Here is a 23,334-nt window from a genome sequence, read left to right as displayed (position 1 = left end):
GAAAGTAACTCCTAACCTCCCCCCAAACCCCAAACAAACTTGGGCAGTGTTTATAGTCAAAAACACATCTTGGATCTGACATGTACTAGAAATATCCAGATTAGTAGCAGGCCACAGTTTCACCCACTCACCAGCAATCTGTCTCAACTCTGTCCCCAGGACACACTAATCATTTACAGTGTGTTGACTAACATTTTAACCGGGGGTCAAGGTGAACATTGCCAGTTACACAACAAAACTCTAAGAAGGTTTGTTTAATCAGCTATATGTACGTGTGTGAGTGTGAGTGAGTGAGTGAGTGTGTGTGTGTGTGTGTGTGTGTGTGTGTGTGTGTGTGTGTGTGTGTGTGTTAGAAAGTCTTTATAAAATTCTCTGCAGTGGTATGCTACAGCATAGGGTGTTTTCCACATTGTGACAATATGAAGCTGTTTCCTGCAGCCCTGCTATTGGTCCTTTTGATCACGCTGCACCATTCCTGTGCTCTGAGTCCCATAGACTGCAATGATGCTGAGCCTATGGCTGGGGAAGTTCTAGACTTGATCAATAAAGGACGACGGGATGGCTACCTCTTCCAGTTGCTGCGGGTTGCCGATGCCCACTTGGACAAAGGGGTGAGGAATCACTAAACGGCAGAGCTGAGCTGTGAGACGAGGAGCAAGGCAAATATGACTAGCCCCTCAGTGTCCTGCTTTGCATAATGGAATGACCTTAGCCAGGGGTTTCTCTTTTTAGTTCCATTGCTAGTCTAGACTGGTTTGCTGTTGTTGCTTTTTCCTCCCACCTAAGGTTTTATTAGTATGTTCTTAGCTATGAATCAAACTGTGAGTAGTTATAAGCACTTATATTCATCCCAGTCAAATGCTGAGAAGTAGTATAATATTAAAATTAGGATAAATTGTGAATTATTTATTTAAAGTCAATAATCATGTCACACATATACAGAAACAAACAGGGAAAGATGAGGTATATTTAATGAACAACTGAGTCATATAGATTCTGGAACAATTTGATGAGAGCAGTTCTGGCAAGGTTTGGTGGGAGAAGGCTTCACTAGGGTCCTAGTGAATGCTTAGGATTTGAGTAAGAAGGTGGACTGGATAAATGCATTCCTGGAGAACTCTGGGCATGCCACTTCTATGGGCAGAGAATCAGGAAGGATAGAGTTAGGGAGAAGTTCAACGTAGCTAGGAGAGGTCCTGAAGTTCTGTGTGGGTTTTAGAGCAGCCATCAGAGGGAAAGAGTGACTATAGGGTTAGTCTGAAGCAAAGCAAGCCTACTGTCTTTACTTAGAGTATATGTTCATTTGAAGTGGATTTGAGAATTTGGCAGAGACTATGGTGGGAGGCCTCCTCTGGAGACCTTCTCTCTACCCCTCCAAATAGCTATTGACCTTTTGTTGTTGTCACTGGAATCAGGAAGATCAAACCAGGAACATTACAAAGAAAAGAAACAGACTTGGTTTAAAAAAAAAGGTTGTAAGAGATGGAGGTGCCACAGATGCAAAGAATTTAAGATTCAATCAGTAATTTCATGGCCATTAGTCACAGTCCAGACTCTCTGTTACTTGTGCAGGACACAGAATGAATCAGCAGGGTGATATACTTGTGGTGATAACGAGGATTTTTCTGGGTGGATAAGGAGACAGCTCTGTGTGCCTGGGGAGGGAGGTAGAGGCAGGTGAAATGCCCACAGAAGTAAAGTGATTGCATGAGGCCAGGAGGAAACATGATGGTTGGACCCAGGCAGAAAGAATTAGGGCAAGAACAATGAGGAAAAGACATGAGGGCTGGGGAGACAGCATAATGGTTATGCAAAAGACTTTCTTGCCTGAGGCTCTGAGACCTCAGGTTCAATCCCTGGTACCACCATAAACCAGAGTTGAGCAGTGCTCTGGCCTCTGCCTGTCTCTGTATATCTCTCTCATTAAAATAAACAAAATATTTTAAAAAGAAAAGACATGGGGTATTTTAAATAAAGACCTTTCAAGATTTGGTAAATGGATAGCAGATTAATTAATTAATTAAAGAAAAGGAAGAAATCAAAGTTGGTTTTGCATTTTTTTTTCAATCAGAGACTAAGACAAGACTAAGTAATGGTGTTACTGACAAAAAGCAAAGGGAATTCAGAGAGGGAAACAAATGGTTTGTAAGAGCTTTACAAAGTGTGTGGTTTTTGCTTCAGACAAATTGCAATCAAGGTGAGAATTCCAAGTTCAGGCGCCAAGCTGGGCTAGAGAGTACAGCTGCTCACTTATAAGGCTATGATAGAGGTGCCATACGGTTTATAATCCTAGGACTCCACCTTCAACGTTTCCATCCAAACCAACACTGTTAGGAAATCGTGTTTATCTGTTTGTTTAAGTTCTAAGATAGAAGCAACATCATGATGAATTAAAAAGAACATTTGGAACTTTTTGAAGCTATTTATTGAGAGAAATGAATGTCAACATGAGGCAGGGCATCCTCAATGATCTGAAGAGTAGGACTCCAGCTTCCAATGGACAGAGATAGTTTTTATTTGAAGAAGTACGCTAGGTCTCAACATGCTACTCACCTGGTGCTTTCTTGGCATCTGTTAGGAATTTGCAGCGGTCTATTATTTAGTCTTAGATGTGAAAGAATCTGACTGTCAAGTGCTATCCGGGAAACACTGGAATGACTGCGAGCCAAATGTTTCTAGACGTCCATCTGCCATGGTAAGTAAACAGGGTACCGCTCCCCTTCTCTTCTTAATCTTGACTTCTGTCTTCTCTGCTGACTCAGGATAGCTGAATATCTGGATAACACAGTAAGAGCAGTTTCTGTCTCTTGAATCGTGAAAATCATGCTGAACTTGAGTAATTTTCTCTTGAGAGTCACTTTCAATTCAATACACATCCATGGGACTTGTAGTTTCATGGAATGGCAGGACCAGCATGAGACTTTCACCAGTGTTTCCCTTCACTTTGTCTCCTCACCACTAAAATAAGAGGAGGGGTTTGGAATAGGTCAACTCAGCCCTCACCAGCTCTGACAGTGTATGGGTCTAATAACCTACAAACTTGCAATTGTGTCCTATGAAAACTGGTCCCATTAGCAGCAGTGACCAAAGGGATTCGTTTCTGTTACTGTGAAGAACATAATCTTGTTCTCCTCATTACGCATGGGTACTCACATTCCTGGCTCTTAGCCATAGGTAACCACCAAGATGAATAAGATTTCAGTCCCAGAAAATAAGGTGCTTGCATACAGTTGTTTTTTGTTTGTTTGTTTGTTTTGCTTCAAAGTGCTTGGGATATGCTTATGATTGGCTAAATAGTTTCTCCCAGGTTATCATGGGGGGAGTTGAAATTTGATGCCTGTGGCATCCAGCCCACAGACACAGACTAAAAATATTCAGGGGAGTCCTTAGTTTTTAAGCAATATTTAATTAATTAATTTATTTATTCCAGATAGCAACAGAGTGAAATTGAGAAGGAAGGGGAGATAGAGAGACATCTACAATATTGCTTCACCACTTCTGAAGCTTCCCCTTACAGGTGGGGACTAGGGGCTTGAACCGGGGTCATTGAGCATAGTACCACCACCCAGCCCCCAAAATGCAGGTTTAAACAAAAGGATTTGATGAGACAAAATACAGGTAATGTCTGAATGGAGTGTAAGAATAGCATCATAACTCTTTTGTCCCCTGCTCTCCAATCTGAGCAAAGCTGTTTGGATTGACACAAGCTCCTTTCTTACAGGTGATTGGACAATGTAAAGTAATAGCTACAACATGTTGGAGTGACAATCAAGAGCTTAGAGTGAAGGACTTTAACTGCACCACAAGTTCTGGTATGGCAACCTGTTAAATGCTGTTTGGTTCTAGATTAATATAGAGTTCTGTTATAGAGTGATAGTCATTATCTACCCATGGTGTACATGTCAAAAAGTTACTACCTGAACAGATTTCATTAGTACTCACTCTCTTGAGGAAAAACAAAATGGAAAAAGCTTTTCACTGTCACTGGTACACCTTTCTATTAAAAAAAAAATAGAATTAAAAAAATCAATATTCTTGTAGAGAATATGGACTTGGTGATAAAGTTTACTTAAACTTAAATCCCACCTATCACTTCCTAGCTGTTTGGTCTTGATGGCAAGTCACTTCAACTCTGTATGCTTTCCTCCCTTGAAAAAGGAGGGCTATAATATCAATAATATTAACCTTTCAGACCTTTTGTTAGAGTTAAATAAAATGAGCTATGTAGTACACTTTGCAAAGGGGATAGCACTCAATAAGTACTGACTTTACATCTAAAAGTTATGTATCATGCTACAGTTTATACTTTATTATTTTTTGAACCAAATCAGTGCTAAGCTCTGGCTTATGGTGAAGCTGGAGATTGAAACTGGGAGCTCTGACTCAAAAGTTTTTTTTTTTTTTTTTTTTTTTTTTTGCATAGCCATTATGCTCTCCCCCCAACCCCTCATGCTTCTGTTTAGAATATAGTCATGCGGGGCCAGGCCGTAGCGCAGCGGGTTAAGCGCACGTGCAAAGACCCGGCTGGTTCGAGCCCCAGGCTCCCCACCTGCGGGGTGAGAGGGGGGAGGTCGCTTCACAAGCAGTGAAGCAGGTCTGCAGGTGTCTATCTTTCTCTCTCCCTGTCTTCCCCTCCTCTCTTGATTTCTCTCCTATCCAACAATGCAGCATAACAATAATAATAATTACAACAATAAACAAGGGCAACAAAAAAAGAGGAAAAAAAAGTCATGCATTGTGTTATTATACTCTCATAAGACAATGAAATTAAAATAAAGACACTTTTTGTGTCACCAGGGTTACTGCTGGGACTCAGTATCTGCACAATTAAACCGCTGCTCCCTGTGATATTTTCTTTTCCTTTTTATTTGGTAGGAAAAAGAGAAACTGAGAGTTGAGGGGAGTTATAGAGGAAAAGGGAAAGAGAAGGAGAGACATTTGCAGCACTATTTCACTGATCATAAAGCTGTACCCCCACCCTAACCCTCCCGTGCAGGACAGGATCCAGGGCTGAACAGGGACCCTTGGCGTTGTGTGTGTTATGTTTGCCAACGCTCAGCCCCATGATGACACTTTCTACTTTTAAAGGTTTATTTGCTTATCTTTTTATTTATGTATTGAGAGAGAGAGAGAGAGAGAGAGAGAGAGAGAACTCACAACAGCACTCTCAAACTAGGGGGTCTCAGTCATGCAAGTCCTGCACTTTTGCTGCTAAGCCACCTACACAGACTTTATACTTTTATCTTATTTTGCCAGAGCACTGCACAGCGCTGGGTTATGGTGGCACAGGGGATTGAACCAAGGCCATCAGAGTCTCAGGCAGGAGAGTCTATTTGCATCTCCATTATACTCTATCCCCCCCCCTCCACCTCCACACTTTTAAAGATAAAGTGAGGGTGTGAGAGTTTCAATGGTTTAGCCCTTGGAAAAATAGGTAATTGTGTTCAAAGATACGATTGTACCCTACCAGTGTTAACTTTAGAATCCATTTTTTTCACTTAAAATTTTTTTTTTCTGATATATTAAATCCTGTTGTTAAAATTCGGAAGGCTCTTGCCGGCTGGTTTAGCTTCACGGGCGGGTAACAGAGACGCGGAGACAACGGCTGGGCAGGGAAGCTGTATTTCTTTATTCAGGAACAACGATTCATAAACTAAGACAAACTAATCACCAAACAGAACTCTGCTGTCTCTTTGCGGCGGCACAAGCACTCTTTCCTTTTCTGTAACTCGGGAACTCTAGAACTCAGGAACTCTGTCACTCTCGAACTCTGGCACTCAGGAACTCTGTCACTCTGGAACTCTCGGACTCAGGAACCCTCTCTCGGGGTTCCTTCAGGCGGGGCCAAGCAGGCCCGTGAAATTAACAGGATTGATCCAATTCTCTTGGTGGGGGGAGGGCTAGGACAAACCAATGTAAAGCATACGACAAAATCCAATTATTTTCACATTTCCTATGGCATTCATTGTGTGTAAATAGCAGATAGTGCCTATTGAAAAGATTTTTCAGGGAAGGTTGACACCTATCTCGAAGATATGTGAAATGGCACTCCTCTGACGACAACAGTCCTGTAAAACACCAAGAACATTTCCTCAAGAAATAACAGAGGAGCCAGGCAGTGGGGCCCCTAGATAAGTGCACATATTGCCATGAGCAAGCACCCAGGTTCAAGGCCCTGGTCCTCACCTGCAGGGGGAAGCTTCACAAGCGGTGAAGCAGTGCTGCAGGTATCTCCCTGTCTCTTCATCCCTCTCTATCACACTTCTCTCTTAACTTTTCTCTGTTCTTCTTCTAGCGTTTGCCCTTCTTCTGTAGCCAGTCAACAGCGTCAGGTTGAGCCTGATGTAAAGTTTCGAGACTTCCTTTGAATCTGGAGAGGTGGCAGTCGTTGACTATGTGGGTCATAGTCTGTCTGGAGCCGCAGGGGCAGTTCAGGTCGTCTCTGGCTCCCCAGCGATGGAACATTGCGGCGCACCGGCCATGGCCTGTTCGATAGCGATTGAGGAGGGCCAATCATAACGTGCTAGGTCAAAGCTGGGTTGACGCTTGCAGGGGTCTGTGATGAGGTGTTTGTTCTTTACCTCAGCTGACTTCCAACTCTGTTTCCAAGAGTCTGGAACAGAGAAGTTCAGTGTAGGCGTAGGGGACCAGATTGGGTGACGAGACGTCAAGCGTTGGACAGGGTGGGCGAAGATACCCGCATATATTGGCAGGTCCGGTCGAGCGTAGACGTGGGAAATGAACTTAGATGATGCCGCATCCCGACGAATATCTGACGGGGCGATGTTGCTGAGAACTGGCAGCCATGGAACCGGGGTGGAACGGATGGTTCCAGAAATGATCCTCATGGAGGAATATAATTTGGAATCGACCAAGTGGACATGGGGGCTACGGAACCATACTGGGGCACAGTATTCTGCAGTGGAATAGCATAATGCCAGAGAGGATGATCGTGGTGTGGAAGCGCTCGCTTTTCTCTGTTATATCAAATTAAATAAATGAAGTTTAAAAAGAAAGGAAGGAAGGAAAGAAGGAAGGAGAAGGAAGGAAAAGAAAGAAAGATCCTTCCACATCATAATCACATCATATAACTGGACCCACTGGGGCCATCCTTTCCCTGTAACTACAATATGTCCTCCTGTACTAGAGCCTCCAAACAGACGTCCTTGTTATGGTTTATTTTTATTTTATTTTATCTTATTTTATTTGTCATTGTTGGGGTTTCACTGCTATGGGCTAACTTTGTCATATGGAAAGACAGCGGCAGAGAGACACTACAGCACTGAAACCCCCTTCAGTAACTTACTTTTTCATAAGGAATTGCCATGGAATTGTTCAAAAAACAACCTTAAGGTGTAGAATACAAAAATTCAAGTAACTCTTTCAGGAAGTTGCCTTTAGGAAAGGTTCTTCTTCTAGTGTTTGCTGTTCTTCCGTAGCCAGTCAACAGCGTCAGGTTGAGCCTGACGTAAAGTTTCGAGACTTCCTTTGAATCTGGAGAGGTGGCAGTCGTTGACTATGTGGGTCATAGTCTGTCTGGAGCCGCAGGGGCAGTTCGGGTCGTCTCTGGCTCCCCAGCGATGGAACATAGCGGCGCACCGGCCGTGGCCTGTTCCATAGCGATTGAGGAGGGCCCAATCATAACGTGCTAGGTCAAAGCCGGGTTGACGCTTGCAGGGGTCTGTGATGAGGTGTTTGTTCTTTACCTCAGCTGACTGCCAACTCTGTTTCCAAGAGTCTGGAACAGAGAAGTTCAGTGTAGGCATAGGGGACCAGATTGGGTGACGAGACGTCAAGCGTTGGAAAGCGTTTAGGAAAGGTTCAACTTTATCTCTCCTGCCCCAGGTAAAACTTTATCTCTCCTGCCCCAGGTAAAACTTTATCTCTCCTGCCCCAGGTAAAACTTCATGTTAACACCACCATTCCATTCTTGAATGAGATAAAGTAGGTTCATTGATATTTTTAAATATTGTGTTTATTTTATTTTAATGAGAGAAAGGGTTACAGACAGAAAGACCAGAGCACTGCTCAACTCTGGCATATGTTGGTGCTGGGGACTTTGGAGCCTCAGGCATGAAAGTCTTTTGCATAACCATTATGCTGCCTCCCCAGCCCTCATTAAATATTAACACTTTCTAAATGGTGGGTGGGCATCCTTATTACGGGTCACAATGAACTTGAGCATCAGAAAGATCTCAACTTAAGTTTTACTTTATGGCCGATTCTATCTTGAAGTCACCTTGTTTCTTGAACCCTAGGTTTGTCCAGTGATACAAAGAAGTGATCGTTAAGCTTGCTGGTCATGACGTTCCTCTGGCATTGCTGTTTCTAACCCAGTGACCATAACTCTGCCTTCTTTCTATAGTCTATGCAGCACTGGCCAATACAAAGGACAGCCCTGTACTCATCGATTTCATAGAGGATACTTATCTCTACAGAAAACAGGCTGACTTAGCCCTTGAGAAGCAGAAAACAGAGAACAGTGATTTTGTCTCTTTCAGAGTTGACCAAGTGGAGAGAGTGGCTAGAGTGGTAAGTCTCTGCTAGTAACTTAGTAGGTAGAATCTGAGGGCCCCAACTTCAACCTTGCAGGAACAAACAACAACTGACCTTTCCACTGGCCACATTCGGCCAGAGGCCTTTTAAATTAAAGTTCCTATTGTAGTATCAAGAGCTGAGTACCAGATACCTACAAACAGCCCTCAAGTGTGTTACTCTCAAGTGAGAAGGAAATGTGACTATTTGATGGAGAGGAGGGAAACCCTAAGCTGGAAAGAGGGACAAATAGAACATATTAATGTTATGTGTAACATTAAAATCATCTGGTCCTAACCTCATAATGTGATAAGAAACTAAGACTCAGAGAAACTACCATGCCACAGCCAGTGGCATGGTTGAAATGAGACAATTCTTTTGCTTCTCAGTCTAGGGAAACATGATACTCTCACTCAGAATGGTCTTGCAGAGAAGCTACTGTAGTTTGCCATCCATTTTGAAAATACAGTTATAGACTGTGATGCATACACACAATGGGATAAATCATGGACAATTGCAACAACAACAAAAAAAGTGTTTTAGGGGCTGGGTGGTAGTGCAGTGGGTTAAGCGCACATGGCGCGGAGCACAAGGACCAGAATAAGTATCCTGGTTTAAGCCCCCGTATCCCACCTGCAGGGGGGTCGCTTCATAGGTGAAGTAGGTCTGCAGGTATCTTTCTTCTCTCTCTCTGTCTTCCCCTCTTCTCTCGATTTCTCTGTCAATAATAACAACAATGGTAAAAAAAAATAAATAAATAAAAACAAGGGTAACAAAAGGGAAAAAAAAGTGGCCTCCAGGAGCAGTGGATTTGTACCGAGCCCCAGCAATAACCCTGGAGGCAAAAAAAAAAAAGTGTTTTAGACATATATGCATAGGGAAGAGTTTCAAGACATATTGTTACGGAGAGACTTCAGATCACAAAACCAGAAGACTATGAGCTTATTGATGTTAAAGAATTAGAAACATGTAACATTTAGAAAAGGGCCAGACAGTGGTACTAAGATAAAAGACAGTGGTACCTTTAAGAAAAAGTTGCTGGAGTATAGGAAGGCTAATTTTTCATACTATGCTTGCATGTGTTTGTATGATTCAAACCTTTCAAAGTACTGAATTCATCTATCGCTTAATTGTTTTTTATTTTAAGGCAGAGGCCGTAAGTGAAATGGCACTTTAAAATCCTCTTGGTGTTTTCTGACATGCCAGATAGTATCTACATACTAACTTTTTTTTTTTCCATTGTACTGATGTTCCTGAAACTGCTTTGATCCGATCTGTTCTAGAGAGGTGACGAACGAACCAATTATTATGTGGATTTCTCTGTGAGGAACTGCTCTGGTCATCCATTTCCCAGGCACTTTAATGTGAGTATAGTAAATGTCTATGAAATACTAGGAAATATTTGGGAATACCTCCTAAATGTCAGGTGCCAAACACTTTACAAGTATGTTGACTTGTTAGTACCACCACAACCTGTGGGGTAGCAGTTATTTTATCCTTGATTTGTAAGTAGAGGTATAGAGAAACGAAGTGAATCATGAGAATATTATTTTATAATATGCATGCCATGCACCTAAAATTAAAATTGTGTGTGTGTAACATTCTTTTGTTTTGTTGAGGTAATGTTGTTTGCATCACAGTATATGCCTTAGGAGTATAACCTCATGCTTATTTGAATTTTTCTCTTCATATTTTATTTCATTTCTTCATTTCATTTGTTTCCACATGGGTACAATTTCTCATCTCATCAACATAGATATCTGCAAAACATTCTCACCGCCAAATTAGGTCCATCGTTGTGTACAAGGACCTCAAGCCCCCTGCCCCCAACCATCTCCTTGTCCTCAACCCATGAGGATTAAAGACTTAGCTAAAGCTAGTCATTAGCTTGTATAAAGAATCTGTATCCCAGGGGCCAGGTGGTGGCACACCCAGTTAAATATACGGAATAAATGCAAAGTGCAAGGACCCATGCAAGGATCCATGTTTGAGCCCTGACTCTGCACCTAAGAAGAGATGCTTCACAAATGGCAATGGAGGTCTGCAGGTGTCTCTCTCTCTCTCTCTCTCTCCCTCTACTATCTCAATTTCTCTCTGTCCTGTCCAATAAAATAGGAAAAAAAAAAAGGCCTCCCGGAACAGTGGATTCATAGTGCTGTCACCAAGCCCCAATGATAACCCTGGAGGAAAAAAAATTGCATCCCCACTTCTTCTCTTCACTTCATCTCAACTGCTCCTTACAGTGGGCCCATGTGACCAATCTCAACAAAGTAAGATTCCTGCTCAATATACACAACCAAGCTGAGATTAGAAAATTGTTTCCTAATGCTTAGGTGAGTGGAAAGTTTTCTCCTAGTCATTTGTAAACTGATAACCATGCACCTACAGGAAGTTTTCAATAATATTTAGCATTCGTGTGGTGATCTATAGTGAATATATATATCCCCAGTCTAACTTTGACAAATGAATTTTAGTGGTTCCAACTAGTTGTAGGCTTTATCTTCAGGGTAGAGCCAGTAGACAGTCATTGTTGACAGGGCCCCTTCTTTATACTGGCTTTTTCTTTCCAGCACTTTCCTTCAAAGTCATGGTTACCATTGTACAAATCTCTGTGTACTCTTTATTCTCTGCAAGCACAAGCACCACAGGCTTTTAGTGCAAAAGCAGGGCATTGTGATGTATTCCTTGCTCCTACCTACAGGCAACCCACTAATGAGTCCACTCAGGGAAGAGAATCACAACAACTTGCAACCTATACTTTCTTTGGAACCTACACTTTCTTTAATGTATTGACCAAGAAACATTGTTAAATGCCTAGTGAAGACAGTTGCTAATATTACCTGATTTTTCTAAAATGCTTCTTTCCTTCCAAAATATCTAGAAGTTCACAAATGAAGCTGGACTCCTTCACATCATCTTCAAATGCACACACACAGACACACACACATACACACACACAAACACATGCACACCCATATGCAGACTTCTTTCTACCTTGTAGATCTTTGGATTCTGCAGAGCAGACTTTTCCTATAACAGAGAAGACCTTGACTTGGAAACCCCAAAAGATGTTGTTATAAACTGTGAAATCTTCAACCTTGAGGTGAGTCTTCAACCGCTTGACCCCTAATTCCCAGCTTTTAATAGTATACATGGAACATGAGAGGAATAGATGGGGGTCGGGTGTTAAGCGCACATGGCTCAAAGTGTAAGGACCTGCGTAAGAGACCCAGTTCGACCCCCCTGCTCCCCATCTGCGGGAGAGGGGGTCACTTCACAATCGGTGAAGCAGGTCTGCAGGTGTCTATCTTTCTATCCCCCTCTCAGTCTTCCCTTCCTCTCGCCATTTCTCTCTGTCCTATCCAACAACAATAATGACAACCACAACAATGATAAACAACAAGGGCAACAAAAGGGGAAAAATGGCCTCCAGGAGCAGTGGACTTGTAGTGTAGGCACCAAGCCCCAGCAATAACCCTGGAGGCAAAAAAAAAAAAAAAAGAAAGAAAGAAAGAAATACATACATTATATAAAATAAGATACAAAACAAAAAATTGTATGTTCATAAAGTTTTGTTCTATACTAAGATACACTTGATATTATCCTTTCTATCAGGAAAAAAAATCCAAATGTCAAAGAGAAAAGGGGTGGGTGGGGGAGAGGGAGAATCCGGTATGGTTCCATTAATTTTTTAAAAAAATATTTATTTATTTATTCCCTTTTGTTGCCCTTGTTGTTGTAGTTATTATTGTTATCGTTGTTGCTGGATAGAACAGAGAGAAATGGAGAGAGGAGGGGAAGACAGAGAGGGGGAGAGAAAGAATGACACTTGCAGACCTGCTTCACCGCCCGTGAAGAGACTCCCCTGCAGGTGGGGAGCCGAGGGCTCAAACCCGGATAGTATTAGCCTGGACCTTGCGCTTTGTACCACGTGCGCTTGACCTGCTGAGCTACCGCCCGACTCCCGGTTCCATTAATTTTTAAGATTAAAACCTGAAAATGAGGATTATGAAGACCTAAAGTACTCATCCTTTAAGTATAAAGGGTGCTTACACTTAAAGTCTTAGAACTATTAAAGAATACAAATTAGGGGGCTGGGTTGTAGCGCAGTGGCTTAAGCGCACATGGCGCAACACGCAAGGACGGGCTTACCAATCTTGGTTTGAGCCCCTGGCTTCTCACCTACAGGAGTGTGTGTGTGTGTGGGGGGCAGTCGCCTCACAAGCATTGAAACAGGTCTGCAAGTGTCATTCTTTCTCTCCCCCTCTCTGTTTCCCCCTCCTCTCTCCATTTCTCTCTGTCCTATCCAACACCAGCGACGGCAACAATAACAATAATAACAACGATAAACAACATTGGCAACAAAAGGGAAAAAATAATCTCCAGGAGCAATGGATTCATAGTGCACAGGCACCGAATCCTATCAATAACCCTGGAGGCCAAAAAAAAAGAAAAAGAATTCAAAGTATAGGGCACTGATTTGCTTTTCTGGAGCACTCCTTAACTCTGGCCTCTGGTGGTGAGGGAGATTGAAATGGGACTTTAAAGTCCCCAGCATGAGAGTCAGTTTTCCAAATTTTGCTCTACAAATGCCGTTCTCTAATACAAATCACTTCTGTGTGTTGAAATGAGAAAAATACAGATGACTTTCTCATAATGGAGTACTTCTTATTTGAACTAAAAGATCAATCTTTACTCAAGGTTGTCTTTCCGGCTTTTGAGTTTTCAAAATATGATTCTTTTTAGAAAATGATGATTAGAGTAGATAACAGAACTTCTTGCTAATTTAAATGTCACAGACTATATATACAAATGTTAAAAGCCTTATTTTTGTTCCCTACTTCTAAAATTTACTTGTAGAGTTCAAAAGTCTGGGAGCCATCAAAGTAAGCATCGAACTTCTCCTTTTAAACTACATAATAACATTCATTTTACTATGTCCTCCGCCAGAAACGTGGAAACATCAGTGGTGTCCACCACCCTCCAGGCCATCATTTCCACTCTGGTGAGCAGGGGCATTCTCATGCTGGCAAGCCTGTTGGACCCCACAGTCATCATAAACCCCACAAATCACATAAAGCTGGAGGCCCACCTCCTGAAGGAGACAGACCACCATTCCAATTGGAATGTCATCCTTGTACTAAGAGGGCCGGTGGACACCCTCAACATCATAATTCCAGTGAGCATCATCCCCATGGTCACCATCACCATGGACACCATCCCCATGGTCACCATCATGATGGACAGCATCCTCATGATCACCATCACCATAGACACCGTCCTCATGGTCATCATCACCATGGACACCGTTCTCATGGTCATCACTGCCATGGACCTCCTCCCCATGAACATCATCCCCCTGGCTATGATTTTGAAGATGATGGGCCCTGTGATCCAGCACCACACAGAGATTGTGTTCAAGATCAACACCCACCACCCCAACATCACCATCACTGTGGCCATAATCCACCTTCTAGGCACTCAAAAGAGAAAGGTTCAGGCAAAAGACATTCTCCCTTTCCAAGAAGACAAAATGAGTATGTCTACCGACTCCCTCCATTGGAGAAAGGTGAACTTCTTCCTTCTCCTGAAGCCAATTTCCCCACTTTTCCATTGTCAAACCATCATCCTCCAACCTCTGAATCATGTCCAGGGAAATTTGGGGAGTTCCCCCAACTCTCCCAGTTTTTTGAAAATGAAAAATAAAACCTCATTTCCTTGAATCATAAATGTTTGGACTCAAGGAAAAATGAACAGTATCCCAAATTAAAACTATTAATAAATGTGGCTAGTAATAAATGTGAAACTACAAGTTAAATTATTTAATTCTTACATTAATATATATCAAAATAGATCAAAATGGGGGGGAGGAAAGATTTTATTGCTACGAGTCACAAGTTCATTCTGTCACTGGCCACTGCAACTCTTGAAACAAATCTGTGATACTCAAGTTTTCTTTCCAGGACCCAACTCCAGTTGAGAATCCTTCCTCTATCAGCACTTTTGTTGTAGCTAGAAATACTAAGAAGTTATTGTCACTTCAAGCAGCAGTCTATATATGATTTTCTGGCATATTCAGTGTAGGTATTGAACTTGGGCCCTTATCTTTGCAAGTCCAAAGTTCTAAACTCCATGTCACTGAAGCAATACTCTTATAAAATTTACTCAAAAGGGGCCAAGTAGTGGTGCACCTGGTGATTGCACTTATTACAATGCACAAGGATCAAGGTTCAAGCCCCCAGTCCCTACCTGTAGGAGAGAAAGCTTCACAAGCATGAAACAGCATTGCATGTGTCTCTCTTTCTTCCTCTCTTCCCTCTCCCTTCCCTCTCTATTTCTCTCCATCTATATCCAATAAATAATTTTTAAAAACTTACTCAAAATTTCTCATTATTTCTAGTTATCTAAATTGCCTTTTGGAAAAAAGAAAATCAATTCTAGTTTCCATTACAAAGCAAAGTTTGGGCTATAAATTGGTAAATTGAAAAAGAAACTTGCAGGCATAAATCACATCTACAAATTTAAAAGCACAAGAAATACCACATCATTTCAGAACAAACTAACTTCTGTGTCAGGATATCATCCTTCTGGGTTGGAGCAGGGCTGAAATCTCAATGTCTCTTGTCCTCATCCTGCTATTTCCACACAAAGTGTGCCATTGTCTTATGTCACCTCACCTAGAAATTGTTATGGTATTTGAGGGTTGAGTATGAAAAGGAGGTCAAATCCTATTCTCCTCCTCTTCCTCCTCATTCTCATCTTTCTCCTTCTTGTTAAGATTTAGAAAGAGAGATCCACTAGGAAAAAAAAAACACCAAAAAACTCTGCACTGCTTTGGTGGTACCAAAGACTGAACCTAGGGCCTCAGGAATGCAGATCTGTGCTTTAGCATCTTGTGATAGCTCCTTGGATCAAGAGGTCTGATTATATTTTTAAAAATCATATTTGTTTCTTCTATGAGCGAAAGAGACCTGAACATTGCTCAGCTCTGGCATATTGTGGTGGTAAGGACTGAATCTGTAAACTCTAGGACAACAGGCATGAAAGGTCTATACCTTGTCCCTCAAGAGGTCAGATTCCTGACCATGGGTTCACTATAGGGGTAGATAAACCCTACTCACATCATTGTTTGGGTCTAGATATATGCCACTTCCATATCAAACTAGAAAGACAAGAATCTATGTGAGATTATAAGTGACTGCCAAGAGACACCACAAAGCTATTCTTTTCTAGGGTCTTACTGCCATCCTGACCACATGGCCAGAATGCAGAGCAGAGGAGTCCTCTGCTGCAGGACCCCCAGTCTCTCTCCCTTTCATTTTTTAATTATCTTTATTCATTTATTGGATAGAGACAGCTAGAAATTGAGAGGAAGGGGAAGAAAGAGAGAGGAAGAGAGACAGATACCTGCAGCACTACTTCACCACTTGTGAAGCTTTCCCCCTGAAGTTGGGGACCAGAGGCTTGAACCAGGGTCCTTGTTCACTAACATGTGCACTTAACCAGGTCCACCACAACCTGCCCCCCAGTCTCCGTTCTCACATCCTCTCCCCAGATTAGAGGGTCTCTAGTTCCAGACCACTTCTCTTTATTCCTTTTTGCTACTGTAAGTCCCTTTTCTTCCCCCTTATCCCCAAGTCAGGGCATATGTATTTAAACACAGGCTCAAAGTTCCTCTTACTTGACTTACTGGAGCAGTGCCAGGTGCATAGTAGAGGGTAGGCTCTAATGGAAGGTGCAGGAAGGGGTAGAGGGAGAGGTGGAAAAGGGAAGGAAAATCAACTCTTGGTGAAAGAAACCTGATTGCTGACACTGGGATGAAGGAGGAGTCTGCAAGGACAGGGAAGCTGACCCTGGGAGAGTGAGATGACAGATGTTGTATCATCCTGAGGGTGAGCATGGAGAGTATTTCAAACGAAGACTGAGAAACAGGACTTGCACTATACACAGGCAGTGTGGTAAACATGAAGGAATGTGAATCTGGAAGAGACCAAGCTGGGTTCTAACCCCCATCCCACAACTTACTGACTATACATTTATAAGCAAGTAATCAAATCTCTTGGAGCTTAATCCTTCTCTAAAACTGATGATGCTGGCAACCTCTTCCCCCTTCACTCTGCTGGCTTCAGCATCTCCATCTCTGCACAGCCCTCCTTGCCATCCTAGCAAATTACCTAGCACTCCTGCACACTCACATTTCTCACACCCACCCCTACACACACTGCTCACTAGACTCCACCTTCTGCCCTGGTCATGAATCCAACGCTGCATCAGCAAGGCAGGGATCCTGCACTGTCTACTCTAATGCTGGACATAATTTGTTAGTTACTTTGTTGACTCCTCAAAAAAAAAAAAAAAAAGAAAAAAGAAAGAAAGAAAGAAAAAAAGACTTCATTAAGATACTGTCATTTTGCCTAGAGATGATTGATGCTAAGAAAGGTACTATGACCCTGACTTACTCAGAAATACACACACACATTTGAGTAGCAGAAATAGATTAGAATTGAGATTGAGGGAGTTGGGTGGTAGAGCCGCAGGTTAAGTGCAGGTGGCACAAAGCACAAGGACCAGCGTAATGATCCTGGTTAGAGCCCCAGGCTCCCCACTTGCAGGGGAGTCACTTCACAAGCAGTGAAGCAGGTCTGCAGGTGTCTTTCTCTCCCCCTGTCTCCCCCTCCTCTCTCCATTTCTCTCTGTCCTATCCAACAATGACGGCATCAATAACAACAACAATAATAACTACAACAATAAAAACAACAAGGGCAACAAAAGGGAATAGATAAATAAATATTAAGAACTGAAGTTGAACTGAACTACCAATTTCTTGTTCCTGTCACTTTGTTGCAAGGTCATTGTACAGTCCACATTGGCCCCTTTTATTCTTTCTTTTTATAAATAAATAATTTATATAGTATATATGAGCGGTGGAAGATAAATGATAGGTAGGTAGGTAGGTAGACAGATAGATAGATAGTATGATTCTCTTAAAAGAGAGGAGAGTAAGAGAAAATCCAGAGAACCATTCTGGTATTTTCAGTGCCAGGATTCTGAATGAGATGCTTAGTCATGAAAGTTTGATGTGCTAAAAGACTCTGGGGTCTGGGGAGGGTTCAGGTCCTGAAGCAGGATAGCAGAGGAGGACCTAGTGGGGGTTGCATTGTTATATGGAAATGTTATATATGTACAAACTATTGTATCTTACTGTCAACTGTAAACCATGAATCCCTCAATAAAGAAATTAAAAAAACACATTTTTAAAAGAAAGTCTGATGCTCTACCAGGTAAGCTATAGTCTCAACTGCAGCCCCTCTCTTCCAGAGGCCCTTTGGGAGGGGACTAAACCGCCAAGGAGATGCCCTATCAGTAGCAACAAAGAAGTCAGACATGTTTTATTGGGAGCTGGGGGAAAGAAGATAACACTTGAGTATATCTATAAGAGCTAGCCCATGCAGTTAGTCTATTCTTAGACCTCCTCCCCCAAATAGCTTGTCAAGAAGTTTGTTTAGGTTTGGTGAGTGACACAAACACCAAGAAAACTTCTTTCTTCCACCCCCAGAAGCATTTTTCTTTTATAGCAAACATATGAAGAGGCTGGAGTGAAGAGAAATCAGCAAGATATGCCCATATTATAGGTTTAGTTGTGTCAATGTCCTGGTTGGGATTGCCAGAGGTAACCCTCTATATTGACAACCAGGGACGCAGCATTGGGTGTGCACAGCCTATGTCTCTGAAGCTAGACTTCCTGCACGGAAATTTTATTTAAGCATGCCTGAATGTTGTCCTCTCTGCTGTGTTGTTTGCACAAATAGTGACCTTTTAAAACTACCTTGGGAAAGTGAAGCATGAAAAATGCAGGTGGTTGGTGTTCCTTTTTTCTTTCTTAATTTCCCTATTAAATTGTGCTTCAATTTGCTATGCAAAGTTGTGCAATTACCTGGAAAAGTACTTTGCTCTCCCTCAACACAGACACACACACACACACACACACACACACACACACACATTTCCCAAACACAAACAAGCAGGTCAACAGCCCCAGTGCTGTAATATTCCAGCCTGAAATCTGATTGGGTAGCCCAGAAGAGTCATTTGTCCTTTTAAAATAGGTCAAGTAGTGTATGGTGGTGGAACTCTAACCAGAGTCCCAGAGGGCTGAGACAGAAGAGAATAAAGACTAGAAATAGTTAAAAATCAGCACCCCAACTGACGCTCAAGTCTTGGGGAAACATCCCTCAACACCAAGATTGGACAGTTCAATCATGAAATTAATTGCCTTCCTTTTCTTCTGCTCCAGGGTCGTATTGAGTTTAACCCAGGAGTTCCTCTCACAAGAAGTCGACTGTGATGACCCAGATTTGTTTACGGCTGTGGATGCTGCTCTGAAGAAATATAACGAAAGAATTCAAACTGGCAACCATTTTGTATTGTACCGCATAACTGAGGCCACCAAGACGGTGAGTGTGTTGTTCTTATCCTTGCTGTTATTCTACCACTTTAAGGCCAGCCCCCCACACACACACACCACATGTGTGCACATGCTAGTTACGAGAGGATTGACAAGTAAAGGTAGAGTCTTAGGATTCCCAGAAAAAGTCACCACCACTCTGACCTGGAGGTAGATGGCAGGGTATGAGGAATTTTCAGGACACCAAGGTTGGCTTCTTGGGGGATGAGAAATCAGTTTCCTGGAGTGAAATGAAACAGACAGACAGAGTCATAGGAAAGGAACTATGCAGACTGGAAGAAGCAAGGCACTCAGACAGACTGCAGTAAAAGATTTACAGAATGACCAGTCTTATACTGAAACATGCAGACTTCCAGACGGGGAGGGGGTGCCTTCAGGACCATAACTAAAATCCTTTACGACCTCACAGGTAGAATCTAAAAATGTCAAGCTTACAAAAGTAAAAAGTAGGATGGTGGTTGTTAAAAAGCCAGGAGGTAGGGGAAGTGAAGAAATGGTGGTCAAAGGGTATACAGACTTTCAGCTGTAAGATGAGTAAGATTTGAGAACTTAGTGAGCAGCACCGTGACTGTATGTTGAAATATGCTGAGAGAGTAATAGATCTTAAGTATTTACACTGTTAAAAAGGGCGGGCTATTGGGGGCTGGGTGGTAGCACGCCTAGTTAAGTGTTCAAATTCCAATGCACAAGGGCCAGGTTCAAGCCTCTCATCCCCCCTGCAGGAGAGAAGCTTCATGAGTGGTGAGGGAGGGCTGTAAATGTCTCTGTCTCTCTTCCTCTCTATCTCCCCTCCCCTTTCAGTTTCTCTCTGTCTCTATCCAATAATAAATAAATACATATATTAAAGTAAGGGGGGTTATTGTGTGAAGTAACAGATATTTTCCCTGTTTGTGTGTGGTGATCATTTCAGAGTTATTCAGTCGTCAAATGATCAGGTTGCACACCTTACCTATATACAGATGTTGTCATTTTCATCTCAGTAAGGCTACTGTGTAGTTATGTAAGAGGAGTCAGAAATCAGTATAATGGGGGCTGGGTGGTGGTGCTCCTGGTTGAGTGTACATGTAACAGTACATAAGGACCCAGGTTCAAGCACTAGATCCCCACCTGCAGGGGGAACGCTTTGCAAGTGGTGAAGCAGTGCTGCAGGTGTCTCTCTGTCTCTCTTCCTCTCAATCTCCCCCAACCCCCAATGTCTGACTTCTCTATCCAATAAATAACTAGGGACAATTAAAAAAATTTAAAGAGATATGAGTATAATGTGGTTTGTGGCAACTGACAAGACAGATTCAAGTCTGGTTGAATGTATTAAAGATAATAGCATTGTTTTAGGTAGTTTTGTTTTTAACTTTTTTTTTATCACACACACAAGATTGGGTACTTATTTACAGGCGATTTAAGTTTCCACGAAAGAGGTTGAGACTTACCACTCACCTAATGAGGGAACTAGAACCCATCAAAAATAGAAACCCATTATGAGACGTCAACCAGTGCTAATTCAAAGACTAAACTGTGCTCTCTTCAAGACACCAGACCTCAGATTTATATCTAAGGAGTAAAACCTGTGAGAATATAGATTAAAGGAATAAATCCTGCCCATGACCACAAACATATGAAGAATATTATCCATACGGATCATACGGGAGCAACCAGAGTGCTACAAGTCATCCCCCCCCACACACACACACACATAGATTGATGTGCGTAAACACATCCTTCCAGGATAGAGAATTTTTTAAAGATATATATCTGGGCTTGAGAAACAGCATAACTGTTATGCAAAAGACTTTCATGCCTGAGACTCAGAGGTCACAGTTTTTATCCCTGGTACCACCATAAACCAGAGCTGAATATTACTGTCCTCTCTCCCTCTCTCCCTCTCTCTCTCTGTGTGTCTACATTTCTCTCATTAAATAAATAATTAAAAAATAAATAAGAGACTCATAACTTGGGGCAGGTGTGAGGGTAGGGTGGAGACAGAATAATAGGGGGGCAGACAGTGGAGCACCTGGTTAAGCATACACATCACAGTGTGCAAGGACCCAGGTTCAAGCCCCTGGTCTCCACCTATAGGAGGAAAGCTTCACAAGTGGTGAAGCAAGGCTGCAGATATCTCTCTGTCTCTTTCCCTCTCTACCTATCCCTCTCCTCTCAATTTCTCTATGTCTCTATGCAATAATAACTAAAATAAGATTTAAAGTAATTAAATAATAATAAATTCTTTAAGAAAAACTTTAAAAAATTTTCATTTAAAAAAGGAGACATTAAAAAAACCGTAGGATAAAAGGGGTACAACTCCACACAATTCCCACCACCAGAGCTCCATATCCCATCCCCTCCCCTGATAGCTTTCCTATTCTTTATCCCTCTGGGAGTATGGACCCAAGGTCATTGTGGGATGCAGAAGGTGAAAGGTCTGGCTTCTGTAATTGCTTCCCCCGCTGAACATGGGCGTTAACAGCTCGGTCCATACTCCCAGTCTGCCTCTCTCTCTCTCCCTAGTAGGGTAGGTCTCTGGGGAAGTGGAGCTCCAGGACACATTGGTGGGGTTGTCTGTCCAGGGAAGTCTGGTCAGCATCATGCTAGCATCTGGAACCTAGTGGCTGAAAAACTTTTTAAAAAGAGATAGAATTATGATTATGCAAAAAATTTTTTTTCAGGGGCTGGGTGGTGGCATACCTGGTTGAACACACATGTTATAATGCTGAAGCACCCAGGTTGAAGCCCCTGGTCCCCACCTGCAGGGGGAAAGCTTCACAAGTGGTGAGGCAGCGCTGCAGGTGTCTCTCTGTCTCTCTCCCTCTTTATCACCATCTTCCCTCTTGATTTCTGGCTGTCTCTATCCAATAAATAAAGATAATTAAAAAAAATAAAAATAAAAAAAAACACTTTTCATGCCTGAGACTCCAAAGTCCTAAGTCCTGCACCACCTTAAGCCAAATTTGAGCAGAGCTCTGGAAAAGAAAAGGAAAAAATAAAAAAGCCTTTTGGCTGTTTAAATGAATTTCACTATTACTGTATCTTTGTGATAGTTGAGTAATTATTTAGTTTGGTGGGGAAAAGATCAGAAGAAAACAAATCTAGTCCTTTGCCATGAGAATTGAAAGTAACACTTTTTTCCCCAGAAAGTAACATGGAATCTCACCACCTAGGGGTCACTTGAGCAGTGCTGCCTACTGGTGTCTTCACTGGATGACATCTAGCAAATGTGATTGTTTTTGTTGTTGTCGAAAGTTCTTTTGTTCTAAAGTGTCCATAGAACCACTCTTGTCTGCCTTTCTATACCCGCACACCCTATGCCATCACCGCCCACCACTTTATCAGCCCCTGCGAGCTGGAAGGAGCCACAGTAACTACCTTGCTCGAGCCCTTCGCCTCCCATATGCAAGTCCTGGGACAAAGCCAGCTGTGAGAGACAGCTTTATAGAATGGGGGGATGCCTCTGTCTGTTCAGAGTGAGGAGATTGCTTAAGCCTCAGCCTGTTGATTGGGGTCTCCTTTGTCTCACTTGCAAGATGAGGGACAGGACAAGATAATTTCTCAGAATCCAATGTAGGGAGCAGTTATGTGCCAAGATGTTACATTTAAAAGCACTCTGAAATCAAAACTTTATTTACTTGGTTAGTCACTTAGGGTGTCTGTGGCTGAACCCAGAACCTTATATACACAAAGCATGAGCTCTGCTGCTAAGCTCTGCATCCCAGCTTCTGCCTTTGCACTTTGAAAATCTTATTGTTTCATAACATGCTAAAAATAAATAGAAAACAAAGCAAAGGCAACATAAATGTTAAAGTCACCCATAATTAAGCCCACCATCCAGAGAGAACTGAATAAAGTCCTCTTGTTTTCTTATTATAACACATGGGAGGTATATACTACCAAGTTCAAGGACCCAGGTTTGTTTTATTCCACTTATATATATTATTTTTTATTAGTGATTTAATATTAATTTACAAAGCATAACAATGGTATATTTCCACACTGTTCTCACCACCGGATTTCTGTGTCCCCATTCCCCCACTGGAAACTGCACTAGTTCTCATAAGACTGCAGAGATGGGTTGGCTATTAAGTTTTCTATGGTCCTGCCTTCTCCTCCCTTCCAGTCATACCTACACCCACTACTACTTTTGAGTATCTTTTTTTTTTTCTCTCTCTCTGTCTTCTCTTACCAGATCCTGATGAAATTGGAGTTCTGAGTCCTCTGGTTATCTTCCCCTAACATTTCTCCCCCTCTGGGAGTATGTACCAAAATTCTTTATGGAATGCAGAAGGTGGAAGGTCTGGCTTCTTTAATTTCTTCTCCACTGGGCATGGATGTTGGCAGGTCGAACC

General features: G+C 42.2%; 2 protein-coding genes across 5 annotated transcripts in view; both read left to right on the top strand.

Annotated features, from left to right (window-relative positions):
* Positions 1–379: 379 nt before the first annotated feature.
* On the top strand, positions 380–14,911 carry HRG (histidine rich glycoprotein). Of its 3 annotated transcripts, none has more exons than XM_007519795.3 (7): positions 380–611; positions 2,579–2,695; positions 3,722–3,812; positions 8,366–8,532; positions 9,819–9,899; positions 11,537–11,638; positions 13,486–14,911. In XM_007519795.3, the coding sequence occupies exons 1-7, from the start codon at positions 420–422 to the stop codon at positions 14,239–14,241; spliced, it is 1,506 nt and encodes a 501-aa protein (XP_007519857.1). In that variant the 5' UTR covers positions 380–419; the 3' UTR covers positions 14,242–14,911. The 3 variants fall into 3 exon arrangements, with proteins under 3 accessions (XP_007519857.1, XP_060054527.1, XP_060054529.1); XM_060198544.1 differs by having other exon boundaries at positions 11,537–11,653; positions 13,498–14,911; XM_060198546.1 differs by lacking the exon at positions 2,579–2,695 and having other exon boundaries at positions 11,537–11,653; positions 13,498–14,911.
* Positions 14,912–18,637: 3,726 nt separating this feature from the next.
* The window catches only part of LOC103110602 (kininogen-1-like), a 36,516-nt gene continuing 31,819 nt past the window's right edge, over positions 18,638–23,334 (top strand). The window contains exon 1 of one of the 2 annotated variants that reach the window (XM_016186715.2): positions 18,638–18,989. In XM_016186715.2, coding sequence (XP_016042201.1) covers positions 18,795–18,989 — 195 coding nt within the window. In that variant the 5' untranslated portion in view covers positions 18,638–18,794. The remainder of the gene's footprint in view (positions 18,990–23,334) is intronic. The other variant, XM_007519763.3, reaches the window with a different exon arrangement.

This window comes from Erinaceus europaeus, chromosome 9 (genome assembly GCF_950295315.1).
Source record: "Erinaceus europaeus chromosome 9, mEriEur2.1, whole genome shotgun sequence".
NCBI classification, from domain to species: Eukaryota; Metazoa; Chordata; class Mammalia; order Eulipotyphla; family Erinaceidae; genus Erinaceus; species Erinaceus europaeus.
This window is presented reverse-complemented; position numbering and strand designations above follow the sequence as displayed.

Coding starts and splice junctions, on each gene's coding strand:
- HRG (XM_060198544.1), top strand. CDS start 420: ATGAAGCTGTTTCCTGCAGCCCTGCTATTGGTCCTTTTGATCACGCTG. Junction 8,533..9,818: donor TGGAGAGAGTGGCTAGAGTG/GTAAGTCTCTGC, acceptor GATCTGTTCTAG/AGAGGTGACGAACGAACCAA. Junction 11,654..13,497: donor TTGAGGTGAGTCTTCAACCG/CTTGACCCCTAA, acceptor AAACGTGGAAAC/ATCAGTGGTGTCCACCACCC.